Genomic DNA, 24323 nt, shown 5'->3' with positions numbered 1-24323 from the left:
ATTTCTCGGTGCGGCAAATGAAAGGAAGCCCATTCAGTTTCTATGGGCTTCCTCTCATTTGCCGCACAGGACTCACTAGCATAGCTTTGTAAAAGAAGCCCTTAGTGCCTCCTATATAAGAGTGGCTAAGTGCTCCTGTGTTAAATCCTATCAGTTACTGCACACTAATGATAGCGCACAACCTGTACAAAAATACCCTTAGAAAAATGTCAGATTTGCAGTTATTGTGTTAAAATGTCTGTTAACTCCAAATTCTAATGCCCTTTAGTAAACATCTTCCAGAGTTATTATTATCAAACCCTATTGCCTAATACATCTTCATCTTGTCTGGTTCTAGCTAGAGTTTGTCTTCTGTAAATAGGCCAGCATACGCTTTCCTTCCATTTGTGCTTGGATTGCATCTGCTTTTTTTTTTTTAACCGCCACACTTGTGAATACTAGACAAAATGATCTGATATGTTATTTTTTTCAATCCCTTCTGTATAGTTACTTCCATTTTACAGTACCTTTTCATTTTACAATCCCAATCTTGCCATTTCTCACTAATATATCTAAAAAGTCTTTTCATCTTACTATATTACCTTTTGTTACTTTTTCCTGTATTTGAGCTTTTGATTTTATGAACACGTTGGATTCCCTCCTTTTGTGTTTTAGATACACTTCTTGGTACTGGCTCTGTAAGCCCTTTTGCCTTCCATTTTGCCTTTACTCTTTCAGCTATATCTTTTGTTCCTGTTGCCTTTGTTTTCTAGTTTGATCATATAATTTTTTTTTTGTGCTCATTGTCTCTCCTATGAGTTCTTCCCTTCATTTCAGAGTTGATGTTTCTGAAGTTACAGGTAGAGAATGACATGGGGATGGGGACGTGGACAGAGCCCACGAGAACAGGGATAAACTTTGTCCCTGTGTCATTTTCTACTTTGAAGCCTGTTAATGAACTGGACTGTTATTTATGTTTGAGTGATGCAGACAACAATATTTTGATTTTTTTGGAAAAACAAACATACTGGCCTCAACTAGCAAAATTTGCATGGGAGATCCTGTACATCCTGCTACCAGCACATCTTCTAAGAAGACATTTTCTATTGCAGGAAGGACTGTGGAAGGCAGGAGATCTAGACTCAATCCTGAGATTGTTGATGACTTCATTCACAGATTAAAAAATCATAACAGTGCTACATAGGGCATATTTCTAGTATGCCCTTCTAGGGCATACTGAATGGGTTGTATTTTGTATCCATGGACATTTTAACAGGGTGGATTAGGATTCCTTGAGGTAATAGAAATCAGCTGTTGTTGGGGTTGGACGGGTAGAGGGTGGTGGTGAGGAGGGTTATTACAGCTGCTCACTGTTATGATTGTTTTTTATTTGTAATTTATACACAGTAGTTGCATAGCATATTGTTCCTTTTTAATATTTGAATAAAATTATTTAAATATAAAATCATAATTGTTAGAGGCTTCTGCAGATGAGGACAGAGCCCATGGGGACGGGCGAGGATGGGGAAAGAACCTGCGGGGACCGGGGGGGGGGGGGGGGGTGGATGGAGACAGAAACCATGGGGGCGAGGTGGGGACAGGGACAAACTTTGTCCCTGTGTCATTCTCTAGTCACAGGATCTTCACTTTTTTTTTTTTTTAATATTTAACCACAGTATTCATTTATCATTGCACCCCTGGTGATTCACTATGGTGCCAGTAATAAAAACATTTACTATATGTCAATAGTAAATCTAATTTTGCATCATCATGTTTGTGTTCCTTTACTAACTCCTGAGGATGCCTGCTTGAGTGGTCCCAAGATTTCACTTCTATCTTCCCCTGCAATTGGAATGGTGCAATCAATATGTACAAATTAAAATCTAAAAGAAAAAAAATTCTACTGTTGGGCTTTCAAGTTTGAGATATCCTCTGAGGACAAGCAGACTATTAGTTCTCACAAGTGGGGTAGCATGGCGCCTTGTTGCCCGGTCCAGGCTTTATAACAAGCCTTAAGTGCTTTGTGGGTGAGAGACACGCTCCACCGTGTATGAGTGGGTGCCTTCCTTCTTGCCACAAAGGAGCAGTTACTGCGGTTGTTTTTCTATCGTGGTGAAGAGAGGACTGAGTCTGTAGTTTCTCTTCAAGTCCAGTTTGGAAGAGCTTCTTTTTGGTGTCTTTTCAGCTTCTTTTTGTGCGATTTTTCACTGTGCCTCGTCAGGCTTTTCTCACTTTCTCTTCCCATACATTTTTAGTTATTTCTTGCAGATTTTTAAAGTTTCTTTTATTTTCTGTGCCTTAAGCCGCATTTAGGCCTATTCTCTGATCGGGTCTTTCCTGTGAATTTTTCCTTGGTGCCTTGCCTTTTTTTCAGGCACTCTCGTGTCTTGTGATTTTTGCTTCGGAGGTTTTTTCTTCCATGAAAAAATGATTAGCTATGCTCTCTGGACTTAAAGGATGCTTATACACACATCCTGATACTTCCAGCCCATCGGAAGTATCATCAGTTTTGGCTGGTAACACATCACTACCATTACTGTACATTGCTTTTTGGCCTTGCATCAGCTCCCAGGGTCTTTACCAAATATCTAGCGGTAGTCGCAGTGTCGCTACGCAGACTGGGAGTCCATGTGTTCCCTTTCCTCAACAATTGGCTGGTGAAGAGCATATCAGAGAACAGTGCTTGGGAGTCCATATGGAGGACTATTCGGGTTCTGGAGCTCCTAGAGTTCGTTATAAACTACCTCAAGTTCCATCTTCACCCTGCACAACAATTGGAATTCATTGTAGACCTGCTTGATACGCAGGTTTGCGCTTTCCTCCCAGGACTGAGGGCGGACACTATTGTTACTCTGGCCTCTCATGTTCGAACCTCTCAGCAGGTCACGGCTCAGCAGATGTTGAGGTTGTTAGGCCATATAGCCTCCACAGCTTATGTGACACCCATGACATGTCTTCACATGAGATCAGCTCAATGGACCCTAGCCTTCCAGTGGTACTAGGCTACAGGAGAGCTGGAGAATGTCATCCGCGTTTCTCCAGACCTTGTTCATTCTCTGCTGTGGTGGACTGTTCAATCCAGTTTGACCCTTGGACTTACATTCCAAATTCCTCAGCCTCAAAAAGTGCTTGACGATAGATGCATCTCTCGGTTGGGGAGCTAACAATAGTTAGGAAAGGTATCTTCTAACAATTGTTCTGCAAGTTCATTTTTCAATTCTATCAGTACTCTGGGATGAATACCATCCGGTCCAGGAGATTTGCTACTCTTCAATTTGTCAAATTGTCCCATTACATTCTCCAGGATTATAGAGAATTCATTCAGTTTTTCCGTCTCATCAGCGTTGAATACCTTTCTCCGAGGACAAGCAGGCTGAAATACTACTACTACTACTACTATTACTTAACATTTCTAGAGCGCTACTAGGGTTACGCAGCGCTGTACAATTTAACAAAGAGAGACAGTCCCTGCTCAAAGAGCTTACAATCTAATAGACAAGTGAACGGTCGGTCCGATAGGGGCAGTCAAATTGGGGCAGTCTGGATTCACTGAACGGTAAGGGTTAGGTGCCGAACGCAGCATTGAAGAGGTGGGCTTTAAGCAAAGACTTGAAGACGGGCAGGGAGGGGGCTTGGCGTAAGGGCTCAGGAAGGTTGTTCCAAGCATAGGGTGAGGCGAGGCAGAATCCTCATAAGTGGGTTTGCGATGTGCTCCGGCCTGGGAACCGGCATTTGAAATAGCAAAAAAGTTTGCTAGAGCCTTCTGAGCATGCTGCACATCTTCACTGCACATGCACCAAATGCCTTCCCACCCGCCGCATGGCCGTGCTCCTCAGTTACTTTTCTTCCGCGTGAGGAGCGGCAGTTTTTTTCTGTCTCCGCTTCTTTGCCCGAGAGAGCCTTCTGTGCCTCTTTTTTTTTTTTTTTTTTGCAGTGTTTAGCCTTTTTTCTTTTCCCTTTTCTTTTCAATATTGTAACCCCCTCAAAAAAAAGTTCCCTTTTATTACTTAGTTTTCATTTTGACCCGCGTCGAGTTTCCTTTTATTTTTAGTTGCAGCCGTCCTTAGGCCTGCTCGGCCGGGTTTTTTCCTTTTTTTTGTGCTTTATTTTTCAGCACAATCGCACTGTTCTCGGTGCAACCGGACCATCTCAGGCACTAATACCCATTTATGGTGTATTCAGTGCCTTGGGCCCAACCATAGCTCATCTTGTTGTTCCCTTTGTCTTCGTATGAAGAAAAGGACTCAACTGGCTTGAGAAGCCCAGAGAGAGAAACCTTTTGGGGCTCCATTCAGTCCTTTGGCGTCGAGGGAGGCATTGACGTCAGGAGTGGAGGTAGGCAAGGCTGCTGAGAGAACTTGATATACTGGGAGCAGTGAGGCATCAAGTGAGTCTCTACCTGCCTCGATGCCTCCTATGCAGGCCCTCCTGGGACCGTCCATCATTGGACCTGACCCTGAGGAGATGGGGATTTGACGTTGTCCTTGTCAGCACCAAGGAGCCTTGATGAGGTGCATCGAGTGAAGGTTAAGAAGCACCGACACTGTTCTCCCTCATCACGTGGTGCCGTGAGCTCTGGGGCACCGAAGGCATCGGTACCCTAGAAGCGTCGATGCCGGGAGGACCAGACCCCCTCCATACAAGAGGTGCCAATGTGTCGGTCTCCCAGCAGTCCAGTTCCTGCTCCCAAACCCCAGGCAGCTCTGCCACCGACTGCTCCACCGGCCGCACAGTCTTTTCCAATGACGGCTCTCGAAGAAAGGATTAGGGTCTTACTTCCAGAGCTGCTGGAAGGGCTGCTGCATCAGACTGCATCGGCGCCGGGGGTGCTTTCGCCTACCATGCCATCTGCTGCAGCTCTTCCTAGCCCTCCACTAGTTCTGAGGCGTCCGAACTCGGTGCTGCTTGAGGCTCCGGTATTGGCTGCCACCCAAGTCAACTCTTCAGCATCGAGACGAGTTCGGTCTTGGAAGTCACTGAGGGCAGTGCTCTCCAACACCGAGGAAGAACGCTCGCGGGGGTCAGAGGAAGATCCCAGGTACTTCTCAGATGAGTCCTTTGGAATTCCCTCTGAACCTTCCCCTCCACCTGAAAGGAGACTGTTTCCTCCTGAGAACCTCTCCTTCTCATCTTTTGTGCGGGATATGGCTCAGGCCATTCCATTCTCCGTAGATGTGGAGGATGAGCCCAGGGCTGAAATGCTCGAGGTACTGGACTACACCTCTCCACCTAGAGAGGCAATGACCGCTCCTTTGCATAAGGTACTTAGGGAAGTCCTTATGCGAAACTGTGGGTGTCCCCTCTGTTGGTCCCCATAGTCCCATAAAAGACTGATTCTTAGTATCAGATCCATGAGGAACCTGGGTTGATGAAGTCTCAGTTACCCCACAACTCCTTGGTTGTGGACTCTGCCCTCAAAAGAGCCAAGCTTTCTAGAGACTATGCTTCGGCGCTCACAGGCAGAGAAGCTGGGACCTTGGGCTGTTTTGGGAGGAAAATGTATCAGGCCGCCATGCTCACTGCCTGTATACAATCTTATCAGCTGTTCACGAGCATTCACTTGCGGAACTCGGTGTGTCAGCTGTCTAGTTTGGTCAGTGCCCTCCCTTCGGAGTAGGCCGAACCTTTTCGCCAGCTGGTCAAACAGCAGAAGGCGTGTCGTAAATTTCTGGCCAGGGGCTCATACGACACTTTTGATGTAGCATCCAGGATCTCTGCTCAAGGTATAGCAATGCTCAGACTCTCATGGCTGCGTGTTTCTGACCTGGACCATTCGGCCCTGCAGAGGATAGTGGATGTTCCTTACTGGGGGGATAATCTTTTCGGCAGCCTACCCAGACTCAGTCCCAGTGCGCTCGTTATCGTCAACAGTGTGCGCCTAAGGCCCATGCTGCTCCCCAGCAAAAGCAAGGGACGGGCTTTTGACTGGCTCCAGGAGAGCATAGCCACATTAAAAGTGTCTGTACCGGACGACTTGCCGGTTGGGGGGAGGTTAATGTTTTTTCACCAAATGTGGCCTCTCATAATTTCCGACCGGTGGGTTCTTCAAGTAGTCCGGTTAGGACACACCCTCAATCTGGAATCCAAACCTCCAAATTGCCCACTGAGAGCTCATTCGTTCAGCTCTATGCACAGGCAGGTACTTTCAGACGAACTCTCCTCCATTCTAAAGGCCCATTTGGTTGACCCTGTTCCACCAGGGGAAGAAGGGCTGGAATTCTATTCCAGGTACTTCCTTGTGCTGAAGAAAATGGGGGATGTGTCCCATCCTAGACCTAAATGCCCTGAACAAATTCCAGATTCGGTAAAAGTTCAGGATTTCTTCTCATGATTCAGGAAAACGATTGGCTATGCTCTCTGGACTTGAAGGACACATATACGCACATCCCGATACGTCCAGCTCACAGGAGGTATCTTCGATTTCGACTGGGAATGCAGCACTTCCAGTACCGCATTCTGCCCTTTGGCCTAGTGTCAGCTCTCAGAGTATTCACTCGGTGAATCTCTTTGCACTCAACTGAACCACAAGGTCCCTTAGTTCTATTCCAGACTTCAGGCCCATGACAGACTAGCATTAAATGCCTTTCTCCTACATTGGGGAGCATGCCTTCTGTATTCGTATTCTCCCATACCTCTAGTAGGGAAGACTGCTGAAACTCAAGCAAGACCGTAGAACCATGATCCTGATTGCTCTTACTGGCTGCATCAGATTTGGTTCCCTTTTCTTTTGGAGTTGTCCTCTGAAGAACCGTGGAGATTGTTTCCCTACACTCATCACACAGAATGAGGGGTCATTTCTACATCCCAACCTCCAGTCTCTGTCTCTCACAGCCTGGAGGTTGAGAGCCTAGAATTCGCTTCCTTGGGTCTTTCGGAGGGGGTCTCCCGAGTCTTGCTTTCTTCCAGGAACAATTCCACTAAGAGGTGTTACTCTTTTAAATGGAGGAGGTTTGCTATCTGGTGTGACAGCAAGGCCATAGATCCCCTTTCTTGTTCTGCACAGACCCTGCTTGAATACCTTCTACACATCAGAGTCTGGTCTCAAGACCGACTCCATAAGGGTTCACCTTAGTGCAATTCGTGCTTATCAGCATGTAGAAGGTAGACAGCCTTTAGTTGTTCGCTTCATGAGAGGTTTGCTTTTGTCAAAGTCCCCTGTCAAACCTCCACCAGTGTCATGGGATCTCAATGTCGTTCTCACCCAGCTGATGAAAGGTCCTTTTGAACCACTAAATTCCTGCCATCTGAAGTACTTGATCTAGAAGGTCATTTTCTTGGTGGCTGTTACTTTAGCTCGTAGGGTCAGTGAGCTTCAGGCCTTAGTAGTGGATGCACCTTATACTAAATTTCATCACAACAGAATAGTCCTCCGCACTCACCCTAAGTTCCTGCCGAAGATGGTGTCGGAATTCCATCTGACCAAGTCAATTGTCTTGCCAACATTTTTCCCCGTCCTCATGCCCACCCTTGCGAAAGCAGCTTGCACACCTTGGACTGCAAGAGAGCATTGGCCTTTTACATGGAGCAGACGAAGCCCTTCAGACAGTCTGCCCAGTTGTTTGTTTCTTTCGATTCCAACAGGAGGGGACTCTCCATCGGAAAACACACAATCTCCAATTGGCTAGCAGATTGCATTTCCTTCGCTTATGCCCAAGCTGGGCTGACTTTAGAGGGCCATGTCATGGCTCATAATGTTAGAGCCATGGCTGCGTCAGTGGCTCACTTAGCCTCCATTGAAGAGATTTGCAAGGCTGCAACGTGGTCTTCAGTCCACACATTCACATTACACTACTGCCTTGTGCAGGATACCCGATGCGACAGTCGATTTGGACAGTCAGTGCTTCAGAATCTGTTTTGGCTTTAGAATCCAACTCCACCCCCTGGACCCATTTTGTTCTGCTCCAGGCTGCACTCTCAGCAACTGTGTATAGTTTCAGGTTAATCTGCGTTGCTTCCTCGCCGTTAAGAGGCCCAATTGACCAACGTCTGTTGTTTTGAGTGACCTTGGATGTTAGGGATATCCCACTTGTGAGGATTATTTCAGCCTGCTTGTCCTTGGAGAAAGCGAAGATACTTACGTGTAGCAGGTATTCTCCAAGGACAGCAGGCTGATAATCCTCAGAAACCCACCCAGCTCCCCTTGGAGTTGTCTCCTCTATCTCTTTTTTACTTGCAACTGAACTGAGGAGCGCGGCCGTGTGGCGGGTGGGAAGGCACTCTGCGCATGCGCAGTCAGACACTCGGTGTGCTCAGAAGGCTCTAGCACAGTTTTTTGCTGTTTCAAATGCTGGTTCCTGGGCTGGCGTGGATCGCCGATCCACTTGTGAGGATTTTAAGTCTGCTGTCCTTGGAGAATACCTGCTACAAATAATTATCTTCGCTTTTCTGGCACCGGTATCTCTCCCAAATCTACTATGTGTTTTTGCCTCCAATGCAGTATTTTTTTCAAAGTCTCTCTTTGCCTTCCTTATTAGTACTTTGCATTTGATTTGACATTCCTTATGCTGTTTCTTATTATTTTCATTTGGTTCCTTCTTCCATTTTCTGAAGGATTTTCTTTTAGTTCTACTAGTTTATTTCACCTTACATTTTAACCATGCTGACAATCGTTTGGTCTTCCTTCCTCCTCTTTTAATACACAAATTATATTTGGCCTGGGCTTCCAGGATGGTATTTTTGAACAGCATCCACGGCTGCTGTAAATTTTTGACCTTCGTAGCTTCTCCTTTAAGTTTTTTTTTCACTGTTCTTCTCATTTTATCATAGTATCCTTTTACAAAGTTAAACACTAATTTATTGGATTTCCTGTATGTACTTACTCCAAAGCTCCAATCACTGTTATCAAGCGCCCCCAGTACCATTACCTCCTGCACCAGATCATACGCTCTACTAAGGACTAGGTCTAGAATTTTTCCTTCTCTTGTCTGCTCCTGTACCAGCTGCTCCATAAAGCAGTCCTTGATTATGTCAAGGAATTTTACCTTCCTAGCATGCCCTGATGTTACATTTACCTAGTCAATATTGGGGTAATTGAAATGTTTACAAATTTATTATCACCCTTAAAACACTGGTAGATTGTAGAATTTTTGAAAATAGTAGTGGTAATTGAAATCACCCATTATTATTGTGCTGCCCTGTTTGTTAGCCTCCCTAATTTCTGATAACATTTCTACATCCGTCTGTTCATCCTGGCCAGGCGGACTTTTCCCCTTTACACATGGAATTTCAATCCATAGGGATTCCAAGATGTGTTTTCTGCAGAATTTGCAGTCTGTTTGATTCAAGGTCCTCCTTAACATACAGAACTACTCCTCCACCAATTCGATCCAACCTGTCACTACGATATGATTTGTATCCCGGTATGACAGTGTCCTACTGGTTATCCTCCTCCTACCAGGTCTCAGAGATGCCTATTATATCTAATTTTTCATTTAGTGCAATATATTCTCCCATGTTATTTCTTAGGCTTCTGGCATTCGCATGTAGACATTTTAAACTGTTTGTTGTTCCTCTTTACATCTTTCTCAGCAGTTGACAATGTTAATTTGCAATCTTTTGCCTGATTTTTATTTAAGGACTCATGATCTACTATGGTCTCTTTTGCAGCCTCGCTATCGGGATACCCTATCTTCCCAGTTTTGGCAATATCTTTGAAAGATACCCTGTTCCGAACCATGTGTGTTTGAATGACTGTCGGCCTTCCCCCAGGTTCTAGTTTAAAACTGCTCTATCTCCTTTTAAATGCCGATGCCAGCAGCGTGGTCCCACCCTGATTAAGGTGGAGCCCATCCTTCTGGAATAGGCTCCCCCTTCCCCAGAATGTTGCCCAGTTCCTTACAAATCTAGAACCCTCCTCCCTGCACCATCGCCTCATCCACGCATTGAGACTCTGGAGCTCTGCCTGTTTCTTGGGCCCTGCGCGTAGAACGGATAGGACTTCAGAAAATGCTACCCTAGAGGTTCTGGATTTGAGCTTTCTACCTAAGAGCCTAATTGTGGCGTCCAGAACCTCTTTCCCACATTTTCCTATGTCATTTGTATCCAGATGTAACAAGATAGCCAGCTCCTCCCCAGCACTATCTAAAATCCTAACTAGGTGACGCGTGAGGTCTGGCACCTTCGCACCTTCGCACAGGTAGGCAAGTGACCAGGACTGAACAGAGCCCTTCTATGCCTTCTAGAGACTATCTGTTAATGCTGTGGTAGAACATTTAAATTTTAAAAATATGGGGAAAAGGGTATGAAGACTAGCTAATAAAGTTAGCTCCTTTAAAAAAACAATTCTGTGTTTATCAATATCCTAGAATTCCTCTTTTAAACACTAATCGTTAAGTTACCAAGCACAGAATAAAATAATGTCATTTACCCACAGAGATGTCCTCTTCTCTCAGAACTTCTCAGAAAGAAAGTTAAGTGGATTCTAAGGAGACTATTTCAAACAAACCCTTTGAAGCTAGCCCAGTAATCAGATTGCCCTTAGTAACCTTTGCAAATATTCTACTTCCTCACACCTTAATTAACACCTAATTCAGGTCAGCAGCAGTGCTACCTCTCCAGCAGGCAAAAACAGAAAAGACATTTCTTTTAGGACAGTTTAAGCCTTGCTGCTATCCTTTTTATATTCTTGGCTGTTAGTTTTCTCTAGAGGTTGAAACCTATATGGAAAAGGAATTGTACACTATGGAAACTAGTTAATATTGCTTCTGTCTGTTTTATTTTTATTATTTTTTTTTCTAAGACGAAACTGGGCTCTTCTGTGCCTTTTAGAGACTATATCTGTTAATGCTATGGCAGAAAATTCAAATTTTAAAACTGAGAAAAATTGTATGGAGACTACCTAATAAAGTTTGCTTCTTTTTTTTTAAAATTCTGTTTATCAATATCCTATAATTCTTCTTTTAAACCCTAATCTTTAAGCTACCAGGCACAGAATAAAATAATGTCACTTACCCAAAGAGATGTCCTCTTCTCTCAGATCTTCCCAGAAAGTATATTTACTGAAATTTGACCACATATCCCCATTACTCATGCACCCTTATTGGTTTCCTGTTTTGTTTTTGTTATTGTACACTGCTCTGCTATAATTAGGTTGAGCTGTATATTAAGGACCCTGTTTACTAAGCCGTGCTATAGGAGTTCTAGTGTTTTTAGTACACGCTAATGCTAGAGACACCCACAGGAATATATGGGTGTCTCTAGCATTTAGCGTGCACTAATTTTAGCACATGCTTAAAATGCTAGCGCACCTTAGTAAAACAGGGCCCCAAGTTGTTAATAAACCATTGGCTGTGTAATTTGGGGATATCTGCATTGGGTCAAAATATAGTGCTTATATGAGGAAATCTGAATTTCATTTAGAAAGTCTTACTAATGTGATGGACCAGTATAAATTCTTGCAGGTTTGTCAAATTGAACTTTGCAAAGGTTTTTTTTTTTTTTTGACGTTCGCACATCTGTTTATGACTTCTAAATAAGATTTCTCTTATAAAACAGCAAGTAGTAAATAGTTGAAAATAATCATCTGTCTGGTGTTCATTTTATGCATACTATTTTGCAGCCTTACTAGAAGAACAAGAATAGTGTGAATTGAATGCTACTGCTACTTTCTCTTAATTATTTACTTATTGTCTTAATAGGAAGACTGCAAGAAATTTTAATCAAACAATGTGCAAGGCAGCAAAAGTAACAATTATAGAGGTATGTGAAAGATCTCATAATAAATATGCAAATAGGAGCAAAAAGCTCCTAGGTTTTGATATTAATAACTGCATTTATTGGGTTAAGTCACATTTTTGTTTGTTGTGATCAGTCCTGCCTAGTTGATTATTATGTTAGTATATCCCTGAATAGGAGAATTTGAGCATTATGATATTTTACTGTATCATGTTGTCAATATCACATCATCAGAAGCACAATAGAATTGCAGCATAAATTCAATATCTTGTACTTCTACAGCATTTCCATGTTTTGATTTCTACCTTTCAGAATTGAACCAGTTAATAATAGTCAGAGGATTTCGTGGTTGTAAGAAACAGCACAAATAAATTTCTGGTGCAGATAAGTCTGGTCCATCGACATCAACATTAGAAGCATTGGTCTCTATTGCTGTAGGAGCTAGTGTAGTGCTGTGAGCAACAACGCTTCAAGATCACCAGTGTTCTTGGAAGTGCCCCTGATATGAGGACTGCTTGTCCTCCTTGTTATTGGAGGGGGCATGACAATCTCTAAGGAACCGAGTTTCTTGGTGACTTGGCACCCTAGGTGCAGACCTGACCAGGAGGTTAGCTGTTTGAGGCAGGCAGAGTCTCAGATGTCTCCTACAGAATACTTTTATGAGTCTGAATCAGAACACTTCTGGGTGTCTGAAGAAGAGCCGGGGATCTTCTCAGAAAAGGAGTCCACTGGTCTCTCATTAGATCCCTCCCTACCACACAAGATTTAAATCTCCCATGGAGGAGCTCTCACGTACCAAGTTTATTAGGGATATGACTAAGGCTGTCCTGTTTTCTTTAGAGGCTGAGGAGGAACCAAGGGCAGAGATATTGAATGGCCTCCAGTTCCTTGACATTTCTTTTCTAAGAATGCTTTGACAGTGCCTGTTCAGAGAATTCTGAAGGAAGTATAGATGAGAATGTGGGTGACCCTCCTCTCTGTACTTCTTGTTAATAAAAAAAATTAACTCTCTACATATAGAGTTAAAAAAATTCTGGAATTCAAGAAGCTGCTACTTCCTCACCATTCTGTAGTAGTCGAATCATCTCTCATTAGAGCCAAGAGCAATTAGACTTATTCCACTTTGCCCCTGGGAAGAGAGGCAAGGACCTTTGGAGTCTTTGGGAAGATGGAACACTATGCTCTTTCCTGCATAACATCCTAACAGTTCTTCATGAGCATGAACATTGTTGACACTCTCCTTCAGGAGAAGGCTGATAACTCTGAGCTAGTAGCAAAGGAAAGGGAGTGTGAAAAATGCATGGTCCTTATGACCTATGATATTTCTGATATGGTATTGAGAGCTTTCGCTATGGGGATTGGTGCATGCAGATGCATGGCTATGGGACTCAGACTTCAAGCCAGACGTGCAGGAGAAGCTTGCTGATGTGGTGTGCTGTGGAGAGAATGTGGAGACCAGATGCAGGAGGCTGATACTTTTATCAAGCAGCATTTGGCATTTGGTCACTCTTAAGACTCCCTCCAGACCCACTTTTAACCCAACTTCCTCTTCTAGGAGATTTTATAGCAGAATGTAATTTAAATATTACTACTTTCATAGGTGTAGGTATCATCTTCTCTTGCTTTTCCCAAACAACTCAGGGACCTCACTCTTGCACAAGACAATCAAGGACCTAGAAGCCCTAGCCAGCTCCACAGTCAAAACCAGGGACAGAGGGAGCAAAACTTTGAACCCTGTAGTTGTTCTGGGCAACCTTCAAGTAAGAGGGAGGCTGATTATATATATATATATATATATATATATATATATATATATATATATATATATATATATATATATATATATATATATATATATATATATATATATACCATCTGTAATTAGAGAACAACATGGACAGTTGGCTGCTCAAGAACACATCAGAGGAAGGTGCAAAAGAATCAATGCACATAACCATTTGGGTGCTAGAACTCCTAGGTTTAGATATAAACTATCCCAAGTCTCAGTGCTAGACATCACTCTAGCATCTGCATTTCTTCTACAGCAGCAGACCTTAACTTTCATTTCAATAGTAGTAAAAGTGCTCAAGAGTGAAGGGGTGGCAGCTGGTCAAATGATGAGGATGCTGGGTCACATGGTACACCTCTGTTTGAGGCAAGCCCAGTGGATCCTGTCCACCCAGTGGTCACGAGCCAAGGGAAGCTTTCAGGACATCATATTCATGTCTTGTCCACAAGGAGGGTGAGCCCTTAGGTCCCGAAAGGCCCAAAAGGACCTCAAAGGACAGCCGCGCAACCCCAAATCTTCACCCGCGGCGACCGCTGTTCACCAAGGGTTGAGCCCCCAGCTGCAGGCGGTCAACGGGACTTCAGGAACCACGGGGTTACCGGACTGGCCTGGGCAGGAACCGGGAGAGAAGCAGGCAGGTGGAAGCGTCCAAAGACTGGCAGCAGATCAGGGCCGGCAGCCAAAGCGTAGTCGGGGTCAGGCAAGAGGTCAAGGCCGGCAGCTAGTAGAGAAGTCAAAGTCAGGCTGGAGGTCAAGGCAGGCAGCTAGTAGAGAAGTCAAAGTTAGGCTGGAGGTCAAGGCAGGCAGCTAGGCAGAGAAACCAGGAAACAGTCCAAATTCCAAAATCCGCAAAACCAGGAAAACACCAAAACACAGGAACCACGGAGATAGGCTTCGGGAACAGAACCTGAAGCAAAGTGCTAGCTCAGTTCCCCTCTTTAAATACAGAACAATATCAGCCGCCCCGCCCCGTAGGAACAACCGACCAATCCAGTCCTGGGTATCGGCAGAGCCCCTCTGATTGGCTCTGTCCGATCTCCCAGGCGGGACCACCAACTTGGCCTCCCAATCCGGCGACTCAGAGGCGGAGCTCTGGACCCTCCTGCCCAGGAGGGAGGAAGACGCCGACCATCGCGTCCTGGCGCCGCCTCCTTCAGCGGCACGAACATCGCCCCCACAACTGGCGACCGAGAGACCGGCGGCCGCAGTCGCCGGCCTCCGGTCCCGGCCGGAACGGCCCTCACTGTGGCAGGGCCCGACTCCACGCTGAGGCCTTCGGGCCGCTACCCCTCGCCATGGAGGACGCTGGCTCCCACCCCCCGCGGCGGAAGAGCAGGTAGGGGCGCGGGACGCGACAATTCATCACAGCTGCACTTTGGGACTCACTGTCCTGGTGGATGGTTTATTCCAATCTGGCAAAAAGGAATCCTTTTCCAAATTCCTCAAATTCAAAAAGTCCTAATGATGGATGTGTTCAGCCTGGATTAGGGAGCTTATCTAGATGGGCTCCATACTCATTCTGTGGTCTGCTGAGCTTCCAATTACTTGTTGAGGGCTTTCAGAGATTGGTTATCAAATTGACTGTTTTAAGGGTTTTTTATATTGAGCTGTTTTTAATGATTTTTAATATGCTTTTTTGCTTTAATTTCTTATTTTATTTTGTCTTGTATATTTTATGATTATGTTGTATTTTATGTATCTTTCTGGTACCCATTTAGATCAGTTGGATAATATGAGATATAAAATTATAAATAAGAACATAATGTTGCCATACTGGGACGGACCGAAGGTCCATTAAGCCCAGTATCCTATTTCCAAAACAGTACAATACATTTTATGCTGCTTATCCTAGAAATAAGCAGTGGATTTTTCCCAAGTCCATCTTAATAACGGCTTATGGACTTTTCTTTTAGGAATATATCCAAACCTTTTTTTAAACCCCACTAAGCTAACTGCCTTTACCACATTTTCTGGCAACAAATTCTAGAGTTTAATTACATATTTAGTGAAGAAATATTTTCTCTGATTTGTTTTAAATTTACTACTTTGTAGCTTCATTGCTTGCCCCCTAGTCCTAGTAGAGTAAACAAGCGATTTACGTCTACCCATTCCACTCCACTCATTATTTTATATACCTCTATCATATCTCCCCTCAACTGTCTTTTCTCCAAACTGAGTAGCCCTAGCCTCTTCAGTCTTTCCTCATAGGGAAGTCATCCTATCCTCTTTATCATTGTTGTTGCCCTTCTCTGTACCTTTTCTAATTCCACTATATCTTGTATGAGATGCTGTGACCAGAATTGCACACAGTATTCAAGATGCAGACACACCATGGAGCGATACAAGGGCATTATAGCATTCTCATTTTTGTTTCTAATTCCTTTCCTAATAATACTTAACATTCTATGCCTGTGTACATAGGAAGCAGCTGTTTGTGCCTCTTCCCAATCCATCAACCATGTTGTTGTGAGTAAGGAAGGATGCAGAACAGAGAGTATAGTATAGTTTATGCACTGCCTGTGTACACCTGCTGGTTAGTACCAGATGAGTGGCTAGAGTGAGACAACACACCTTTATTTTGAGGTGCTCTTTGTAGTCTGCCAAAAGTCAAAAAGGTGTGGGGCTGGGCTCTTGACTCAGTTTAGGAAGGGCTTCACTCCTAGATGCCCTGCAGCCATGGTCTGGGAGAATGGACTTGAAAGAGTGACTGCAGTCCTGTGTGGTTCCTTCATAGACCTTAAACCTGTTCCAAGTGCGGTGGTGGGCATCCTTAGTTCAACAGTTATTGCAGGCTGTGTCAACCCCTAAGACATTTGCTGTCACCTAAGTTTTGCCTACTGGAGGCACAACATGATGGTTTGGGGCGTGGCATGGGATCCTGGGGGGGGGGGGGGGGGGGGGGCTAGGTTTCAGTCCCACAGGGCCACCTTTTGCTGCATGGCCTATTAGATCCTTCTCTTAATGCAGCCCTTTGGGAGAGCCCTTGATAGTCAGGGGAAGTGCTCTGACTGTGGACAGAGGGCGCTTTGGATACTTCTCTCCCTGTCACCCCTCCCCCCAATTCTGCAGTCTCCCTTTCCCAGGGTTTGGCTAGTAGTGTTTGCACTACAGTACCTGTCAGCCTTGCATATCAGGAAATTAAAATATTTTTTGCAGAGTGGAGACAGAGACCTTTATGCAAAGAACTGTAAACGTATTTGTAAGAGTAAAACACAAAAAACTGTATACAGTGGTGCTGGTCCATTGACCTCACTGAGCTGTTGCTGCCGCTCCTCATAGAGCATCCTGAGTTCTACCACAATCTGCCCCATTATTTTTCTTTGGGTCACCAACTCCTGCTGCAAGTCTCTGTGCATGGCTGAAACTTGCAGCAGGAGCTGGACGAGGATGTCACTTTGGGTGATCCCACTAGCAGGCATGGCAGCCGTTTCATGGGAACCTTCAGCTGCTGTAACCTCCAGTGTAGCTGCCAGAGTGGGCTGTTCTAGCAACCCTTCTTTCTCCTCTAGCGGGGGCATGTCCCTCCAGGGGTCTTCCCCCCTCCTTGGCTTCCAAATGTGTCGGATGTGGGCCCGTTGTTGGTGACTTTCACCGCCCAGGGTCAATTTCCACTTCTTCCCATGCTCTCTTGAGGGTGGCCTGATCCAGGGCGGGCTGGTCCTGGGCGGCCTGATTTGGGGTGGGCTGGTCCTGGGCGGGCTGGTGCTGGGCGGCCTGATCCGGGGCGGGCTGGTCCTGGGCAGGCTGTGTGGCAGCTGCAGGGTGCCCTATGTGTGTAAAAAGTTTGTCACTGAGATCAACACATCTTACATGGCTTGTATAGAGGTGCAGCTGGCTATTGGGAGGCAGGGAGAACTGAGGGCAGTTTATGTTACTTGGGAGACATATCTGAAGTGTGGCACCAATGAAACGACATAGCAGTGAACCCCGGAGGCAATGATAGAGCTGTTTGCTCCTGGGGAGGATTGTCTGGCTATGAGCATGCAGGATGGTTTCTGGCCCTGCTGGAGGGCCCTGGGGGAGCAGGCACTTGCTGGGAGGTATTGTGGCACTGAGCTGTTGCACAGATGGGGCAATTGTTAATGTTTTTGTCAGGGATGTGTGTTTGTGTCCCCATGCCTATGTGTCCTAAGCTGGCTGGGAGATGGCAGGGAGACCCTTTCGGAGCTCCCCATTCTTATGGCTACCTGTAATGGGATGGAACCCTCAGGAGTAAGGCAGTTTATTGATGTCAAGGTGGGGAAACCTAGGTTTGGGGGCATCTACCTGTAGGGTACTCATGCTATCTGTTTTAGGTCCCTTACTGATGGCAGTGGCTGCCCATCACCCCATGACTCATGCCCATAATTTGGGGGTGCCCAGGGGGAGGGGTCCTGATAGGTGCAGCCCCTCATTTTAGCATTGAATGGTTAGTGGAGGGGGCCCCATAATTACTTGTCATTGGATATTCTGTATATTCTTATTTCAACAACATTGAAGGGACCTCACTGTATGTGTGACCCTGCCTTTGTATAGTGCTAGCATATGAGTGATGATGTGATCCTAGGGGGCAATGCTTCACATGGATGGCTCTCCATGCCCTCATGGAGACGTTGTGGGGGAGGGGGCAGGTGGTGATGGTGGTGGTGCTTAAACATTTGGTGCTTAAAATTCTTTTGGTGTTCTTACTCCTTGTGATTTGTATCTGTTCTATCTTGGTTATCTTCCGTTCTCTTTGTTGTTCCTTGTGGTTTTTACGGGAGACTTGGACCTTCTTCTTGTTGGTTTGACTTGTCCTGCCATTGTGTGAACATTTTCTCAAAATGGGGATCAATTGCATTAGAGTATTTCTGATTGGCGGAGACATTTATTTCCAAATGTCTATGACATTTGTAGTGCATCCTTTTTCTAAATGTTTTCTTTTTCTGTATTTTTGAACATTGGAAAACATTTAGTTCTTTCTTCCATTATGGACTTGAATTTCTACATGTTTTCCATTAAACATTTATTTTGCCATTTGAATGTCAGAGTTACTTGTTGGATAAATCACACTGTAACATCTGCTTTTTGCTAAGCAGACAACACTCAGATTTTCGGTTCATAAAATTACATTAAATACAAGACATATAGAGGCTCATTTTCAAAGCAAATAGACATACGAAGTTACTTACTCTGTAACTTTGTAAGCCTATGTGCTTTGAAAATGTGCACCTAAACTTCTCTTTGTATTTCTGGGTGATTAGTAATAGCAGTCTGCCTTATATCAGTAAGCTTTAAGTCTGTTACCTCAGGTATAAAGAACCTTTTTGCGTTGTAGGAGAGAAACAGATGGCTCACAGAAAACCAATTATAATGTCAGCCTATACTGAAGCTGCAAGTTACTGTTACTGGTGATGCTAATAGCTGTCTAAATCAGTTTGGTTATTGACTAAATGGCCATTTGTAAAACTGATTTTTCTGTTAAGTGACATATTGTTCTGAATGAAAATTGTCTTTTTTTTCTTCCTAGTTCTGTAGATCCTAGTATAATTGTGCTGTGTGATGGACAGAGCTTGCAACCTATTCAGTTTTCCAGCTTTTTATTGCATGCTGATAATTTTGAGTTGGAAGATTATAGTAATGTTTATTGTTAAGAACTGAAAATGGATACAGTCCATGCAAATCTATGGAGGAATGGAGGAGTAGCCTAGTGGTTAGTGCAGTGAACTTTGATCCTGAGGAACTGGGTTTGATTCCCACTACAGCTCCCTGTGACTCTGGTCAAGTCACTTAACCCTCCATTGCCCCAGGTACAAAATAAGTACCTGTATATAATATGTAAACCAGTTTGATTGTAACCACAGAAAGGCGGTATATCAAGTCCCCTTCCCTTCCCTATGTCTTGAGTATACTACTACTACTACTATTTGACATTTATAAAGCGCTACTAGGGTTACGCAGCGCTGTACAATTTAACATGATGGAGATCCTGAAATCCTGCTGGCTAGGTGACATTGAGGAGAGGTTTGAGAATCATGGTTTTAGACTTGATCCGATGCTTCATCTGACAATTCTCCTCCTCCACTCACCAAGCCTGGGCACATCATGGATGTGCAGTTGTCAGACTTACAGGTCTCCCTCTCCCTTAGAAGAAGAGGAAGAAGAAGAATACTTCACCTTTTTTTGCAGTTATTTTTAATGTTTATGATGTAAAATTTCCCAAGGATGTCATGAAGGTGATCATAATGCATGTATCCTACTTTGACCAGCAGGTAGTAAACAAACGTCGCATTCCGGGGTTATTGAACCCTTGGCCACAGTTGGATTGGCGCTGCCTATCCAACCCAGGGGTTAGATAGGCTCCAGCAGGTGGTAGGAGAGTTGCCCAGATGAAGACAGACTGAAACAGTGATCAGGGGAACGATAGGAGCTGAAGTTGTTAGGCAGGAGACAGGAGGCTGGAGCTGGTCCAAGAGATAGAACAAGACGCTGAAGCTGGAGGTGGGGCTTGATCAAGATGCTGGAGCAGGAACTGGACTCGGACATTGAAACTGAAGCTGGAGCAGGAGTGAGAGCTGGAAGAGATACTGTAGCTGGAGCAGGAGCTGTACTCAGATGCTGGAGATGGAGCAAGGGCTGTACCAAGACACTGAAGCTGGAGCTGCAACCAGATACTGAAACTAGAGCTGGGTAACCTGTTGCAAGGCAAAGAGGAGATGACTATGTTCCCTTAAAATAGTACCCAGACGTCTGACATCCCCTTGGGGGCTTTTTGCCAGCGGAGGGCAAAGAGGCGGGCCTATCTGTGTGTGAGCACTTGTCCAGCAGGAACCCAATGATCCAGTGGCTGACCCAATGCTGCAGACCCCCATGCTGGAAGGACACGCAGCCACAGAGGCTGGAGGAGGGCCAAGGGGACACCGTGAAACTCGACCTTGGTGAGCAGCAGAAGAAATGGGTAAGGCACAGTGCAGGAAGGCACAGCGGGGCCTTGACAACAAACGGGAGCAAACATTAATATCTTTAAAAAAAACTATATTTGAGAGAGAATTGTCATCAAGTGAAACTGATTGAGGGGCTGATGCAGAAAGCCATGCTGTAGAGTCACATACTCATGGTTGGCTTTTACCATAAAATTAATGAAAAATGTGCCATGAGCATGCTGAAAGCAATGAGAATACAAATTACTGCCACATTAAAAATGAAGCATTAACTGCAACTCATTTGTGACATGTCCCCCTTCCTGTCAGTGTGTGAGTGGTTACTGGCTAATGCACTGACAGGAAGGGTAACATTAAAAATAAAAAATGCTGCCCCTGATCACTTTCTGAATTTGTCAGTTATACCTGGTGTCTAGTGGCACCCCTAAATCCTTCCTTGACCAAATTCTCCTGCCCCTGGAACAAATAAAATCCTTGGAGTTTAGCAACACTGCCTGACTTTCCCATAGCCCCCCAGTTCCCTGTCCACTTGATCCTGCCTCGGCACTGCCATCTTGGAAAATGGAGGTGCCTGACTTCTCCTGGGGTGTCCTGGAATATCCCAAGCAGAGTCAGTCTGCTGTATAAATGAATTTTCCCTTATTTAGTAGTGTAAGTGGAGACTACCAAATAAAGGGAAAATTCCCTTAGTTGACAGGTTGACCCTGCTTGGTGCATCCCAAGTGAGTCCAGCTTTGAACCTTGGAAACAGTTGGTTATATATATTTTTTTTTTAAAGAAAGAAATAATTGAAATAGTTAAGGGCAGAGCCAGTGGGATGTTAGTGTGCATAGGGAGAGGCATAGCTAACAGAAAACTGGAGTCCCCAACTGGAATATTTTGTGTGTATTTATGTATTTATTTATTTATTTGTTACATTTGTATCCCACATTTTCCCACCTATTTGCAGGCTCAATGTGGCTTACATAATGCCAATAATGTTAGATTTTTATTGTGACTTTCATGCCTACTTACTAGAAACCAGACTCGACAACTGCTCAATTTCACAGATACCCCAAAATGGCCACGAGATAGAACTCCCTGCCATCATCATTCAACATGACTCCACAGAAGCTAATGAAAGACTATACCAATACACTGCAATATTAGGAAAGTGCGTGGTGTTAAAAGGAGAAAGACTTAGACCACTGTGTTGTTAAAAGTCAGGAGAAAGACATAGCCTATATTGCAGGAGGGCTCATGAAGCTGTAAAAACCAGTAGTCTAATGTGAAGATGATTCAGCTGAAGCCCAAATCCAGGAAGAGTACAGGATAACCCTTCTACACAGATGGAATGTACAAAAGAGGGCTGGGGTTTGGAGAAAGACAGATTTTAGGACAAAATGGAATACAATGCATAGAGCTCGGGTGGGCAGACACTGCTTGGTGAATAACCGGACACTGTTAAAGATGACCTTATGCAGTATGACCTCTGGTTTTAGGGGGAAAAAAAATCAGCAGCTTGCCCACCCAGTGCTGAGGTTAAGCAGCTCTCTGTGCTACAGAAACAGAACAGTAATAACTGGAAAGTCAGATTACATTTCAGAGCCATTCAGCAACAGATCAGGCTGTAGAAGAGATTTTCAACCATTCTGTTCACAAGTGGCTGCACTGCCTGCTTTTCTGGCTTTTCTCACTGCTCAGACAGGTTGACCTGGAGAGCCTAGCTCCTCGCTATCCTGGTATCCACAAAGGCTCTCGCACTCTGAGGGCTGTGCAGCTTCCCCACGCTGCAGGTCGTTCAACTCTTTCGCACGGCCTGAGCAGCCAGGGCTGTCATGCAACAGGTGAAGCTCCTCCTCACTCTCCTCTCCCTGCACCTGGCAGCGGCACACTTCAATCCCAGAATCCCCTGTTAACCGTCTGTCGAAAATGCTCTTCATCCCCTTCTTCTTCCTCTTCGTCCACCTCCTCTATATCAGAGCATCGATGGCAGTCCACCTCAAAGAAATCTACATAGGAGGAGAAAATGGTCTGCTTGGAGGATGGAAATTTCTTGATGGTGGTGGGTTCTCTGGGGGCACCAGCAACATCCTGGCCCTCAAGACCAGGGCTAGCACTCAGAGTGTCAGCACTGGGAGCTCTGCTACCGCCCTCACTGGGTGTGCTGGCGTGGCTGGTGTCCGTTTCGTCTGTGATCTGCACGGAGAAGGAGGTGCTGCTGGGGGATGTGACAGTGCTGGACTCACAGGAGCAACTGCTGTAATTCTCTGAGCTTGGTGAGGGTGTTACCACACTTGTGTCCAAATGGGAATGAGACCCACCCACCTGGGCTAGAATGGTGCTGTAGGGTGGTGGTGGGGTGCTAGGACGATGTGCCACCTCTTCATATGCTGGCAGCTTAAATGAAGCCAACATCCTGAGATCTAGCATGGAAGGAGGATAGTTGCAGGCACCATGATAAGCGATGAGGTTGATCTCCCGATGGTGCTGCTTGTGCTGCTGCTGCAGGCGCATTTTGGCACGTTGATGCCTGTAGGCACAACAGCAGCTGAAGAGGATGAGCACTGTTCAGAGAAGCCAGAACCACCACAGTTCATAGTAGTAGATGCAGCAACCAGTCTCTCCACAGCAGTGACCCGTTTCACAGATATATGGCTGGTTGTTCACCCCCGGGCAGTACTCCCGATCCTTTAAACTCAAGTCGGAGGTCGCCCGCAACCGGCCCCGCAGTTTTCCTTCTCCGGCACCCCCCAAGCCTCATTTAGATTTGTTTTCTGAGCAATAAATTGCTGCTTGCAATTTGTATTTCATCTAAGTTCTCACAGTCCTGCTCCCTACATTTGATTGGTGACATATAATGACCAGTAGATTTTTGTATACATCTGTTGTAACCCCCCACCTCTTCATATCAGTTTTTCACTCCCACACATTCAATAATGTTAATGACTAGCAAGTCTTCTGTTCAAATGTGCAATATTAAAAAAAAAAATCTTTTTCCTGTACAATTTAGAGTGCCTAGAAACAACTTAATGAAGAAACTTTGTGCATAAGGCTTTGTAGCTATATGGTTTACTATGGCAGTCATTTTAGAACCATCTATACAAGGAAATAGTAGCACATATATGTACAGATCACAAATGCAGGGCCGCCGAGAGACTGGGCCGGGTCCGGGGCAAGGCCGCCCCCGGGGCCCCAGCCCCCGCCGCCCTCCCTGAGGTCACCACCGTTCCCCCTTCAACCGCTCCCCTCCGTCCGCCACCAGGCCGGGCCCCCTGCATTGAAATCGCAGCGCCTCTCACCTCCGTGTGAAAGTGCTGCAGGCAGCAGATTGCCTCCCTTCGGCCCTCCTTCCCTCCTTGTGTTCCGCCCTCGCGGAAGTTACATCAGATGAATTTTTTTCTCCTCTATTTTCATAACTGAGCCATTTGATTTTGCTGCAGCTCTTTTCCTTGTGATTCCCTACAAACTTGCAGGTGGGTTTAAGAGGTGCACAGAATGTAATAGAATTATGTCTGTGACTGTACCACACGTGTGTGCCTAAAAGGGAAAGGGAATGCACATTTATCTTTTCATCCCATCCAAGTCTCAACCAAAATCATGCCCAGACCATGCCCTCTTGCTGTATCATGTTTTAGAAGTGTATATCCCAGTGTTCTAAAACCAAAATTTAGATATGCATGCAGTATACATATCTAAATTACAGTTTATACATGTTCAACATGCAAATAGGCTTCTGAAATAACTGCCATAATCAAATACATTTTCCATGCTGGCTTTTGTACCAGTTCCAAGGTTCAGCTACCTGATGTTTGAATATGGGGTCTTCACCAGTGATTCAGGGGGCAATAGGGACAGGCTAATGAACCTCAACATGTATATGCAGGGAGAGAGGGGATATGATAGAGATGTTTAAATATCTCAAGGGCATTAATGTACAGGAAATGAGCCTTTTTCAACTGAAGGAAAACTCTGGAACGAGGGGGTATACGATGAAGTTAAGA

At 45.0% G+C, this 24323-nt stretch overlaps 1 protein-coding gene across 2 annotated transcripts in view; it reads left to right on the top strand.

Annotated features, from left to right (window-relative positions):
• Window positions 1-24323, top strand: part of OXCT1 (3-oxoacid CoA-transferase 1) — a 468078-nt gene that overhangs the window by 70466 nt on the left and 373289 nt on the right. For both annotated transcript variants that reach the window (XM_030193084.1, XM_030193085.1), the window contains exon 7: window positions 11616-11676. In XM_030193084.1, coding sequence (XP_030048944.1) covers window positions 11616-11676 — 61 coding nt within the window. The remainder of the gene's footprint in view (window positions 1-11615; window positions 11677-24323) is intronic.

The sequence above is a fragment of the Microcaecilia unicolor genome, chromosome 2 (genome assembly GCF_901765095.1).
Source record: "Microcaecilia unicolor chromosome 2, aMicUni1.1, whole genome shotgun sequence".
Taxonomy (NCBI): Eukaryota; Metazoa; Chordata; class Amphibia; order Gymnophiona; family Siphonopidae; genus Microcaecilia; species Microcaecilia unicolor.
Note: the sequence above shows the minus strand (reverse complement) of the source record. Positions and strands in the feature narration are given on the sequence as shown.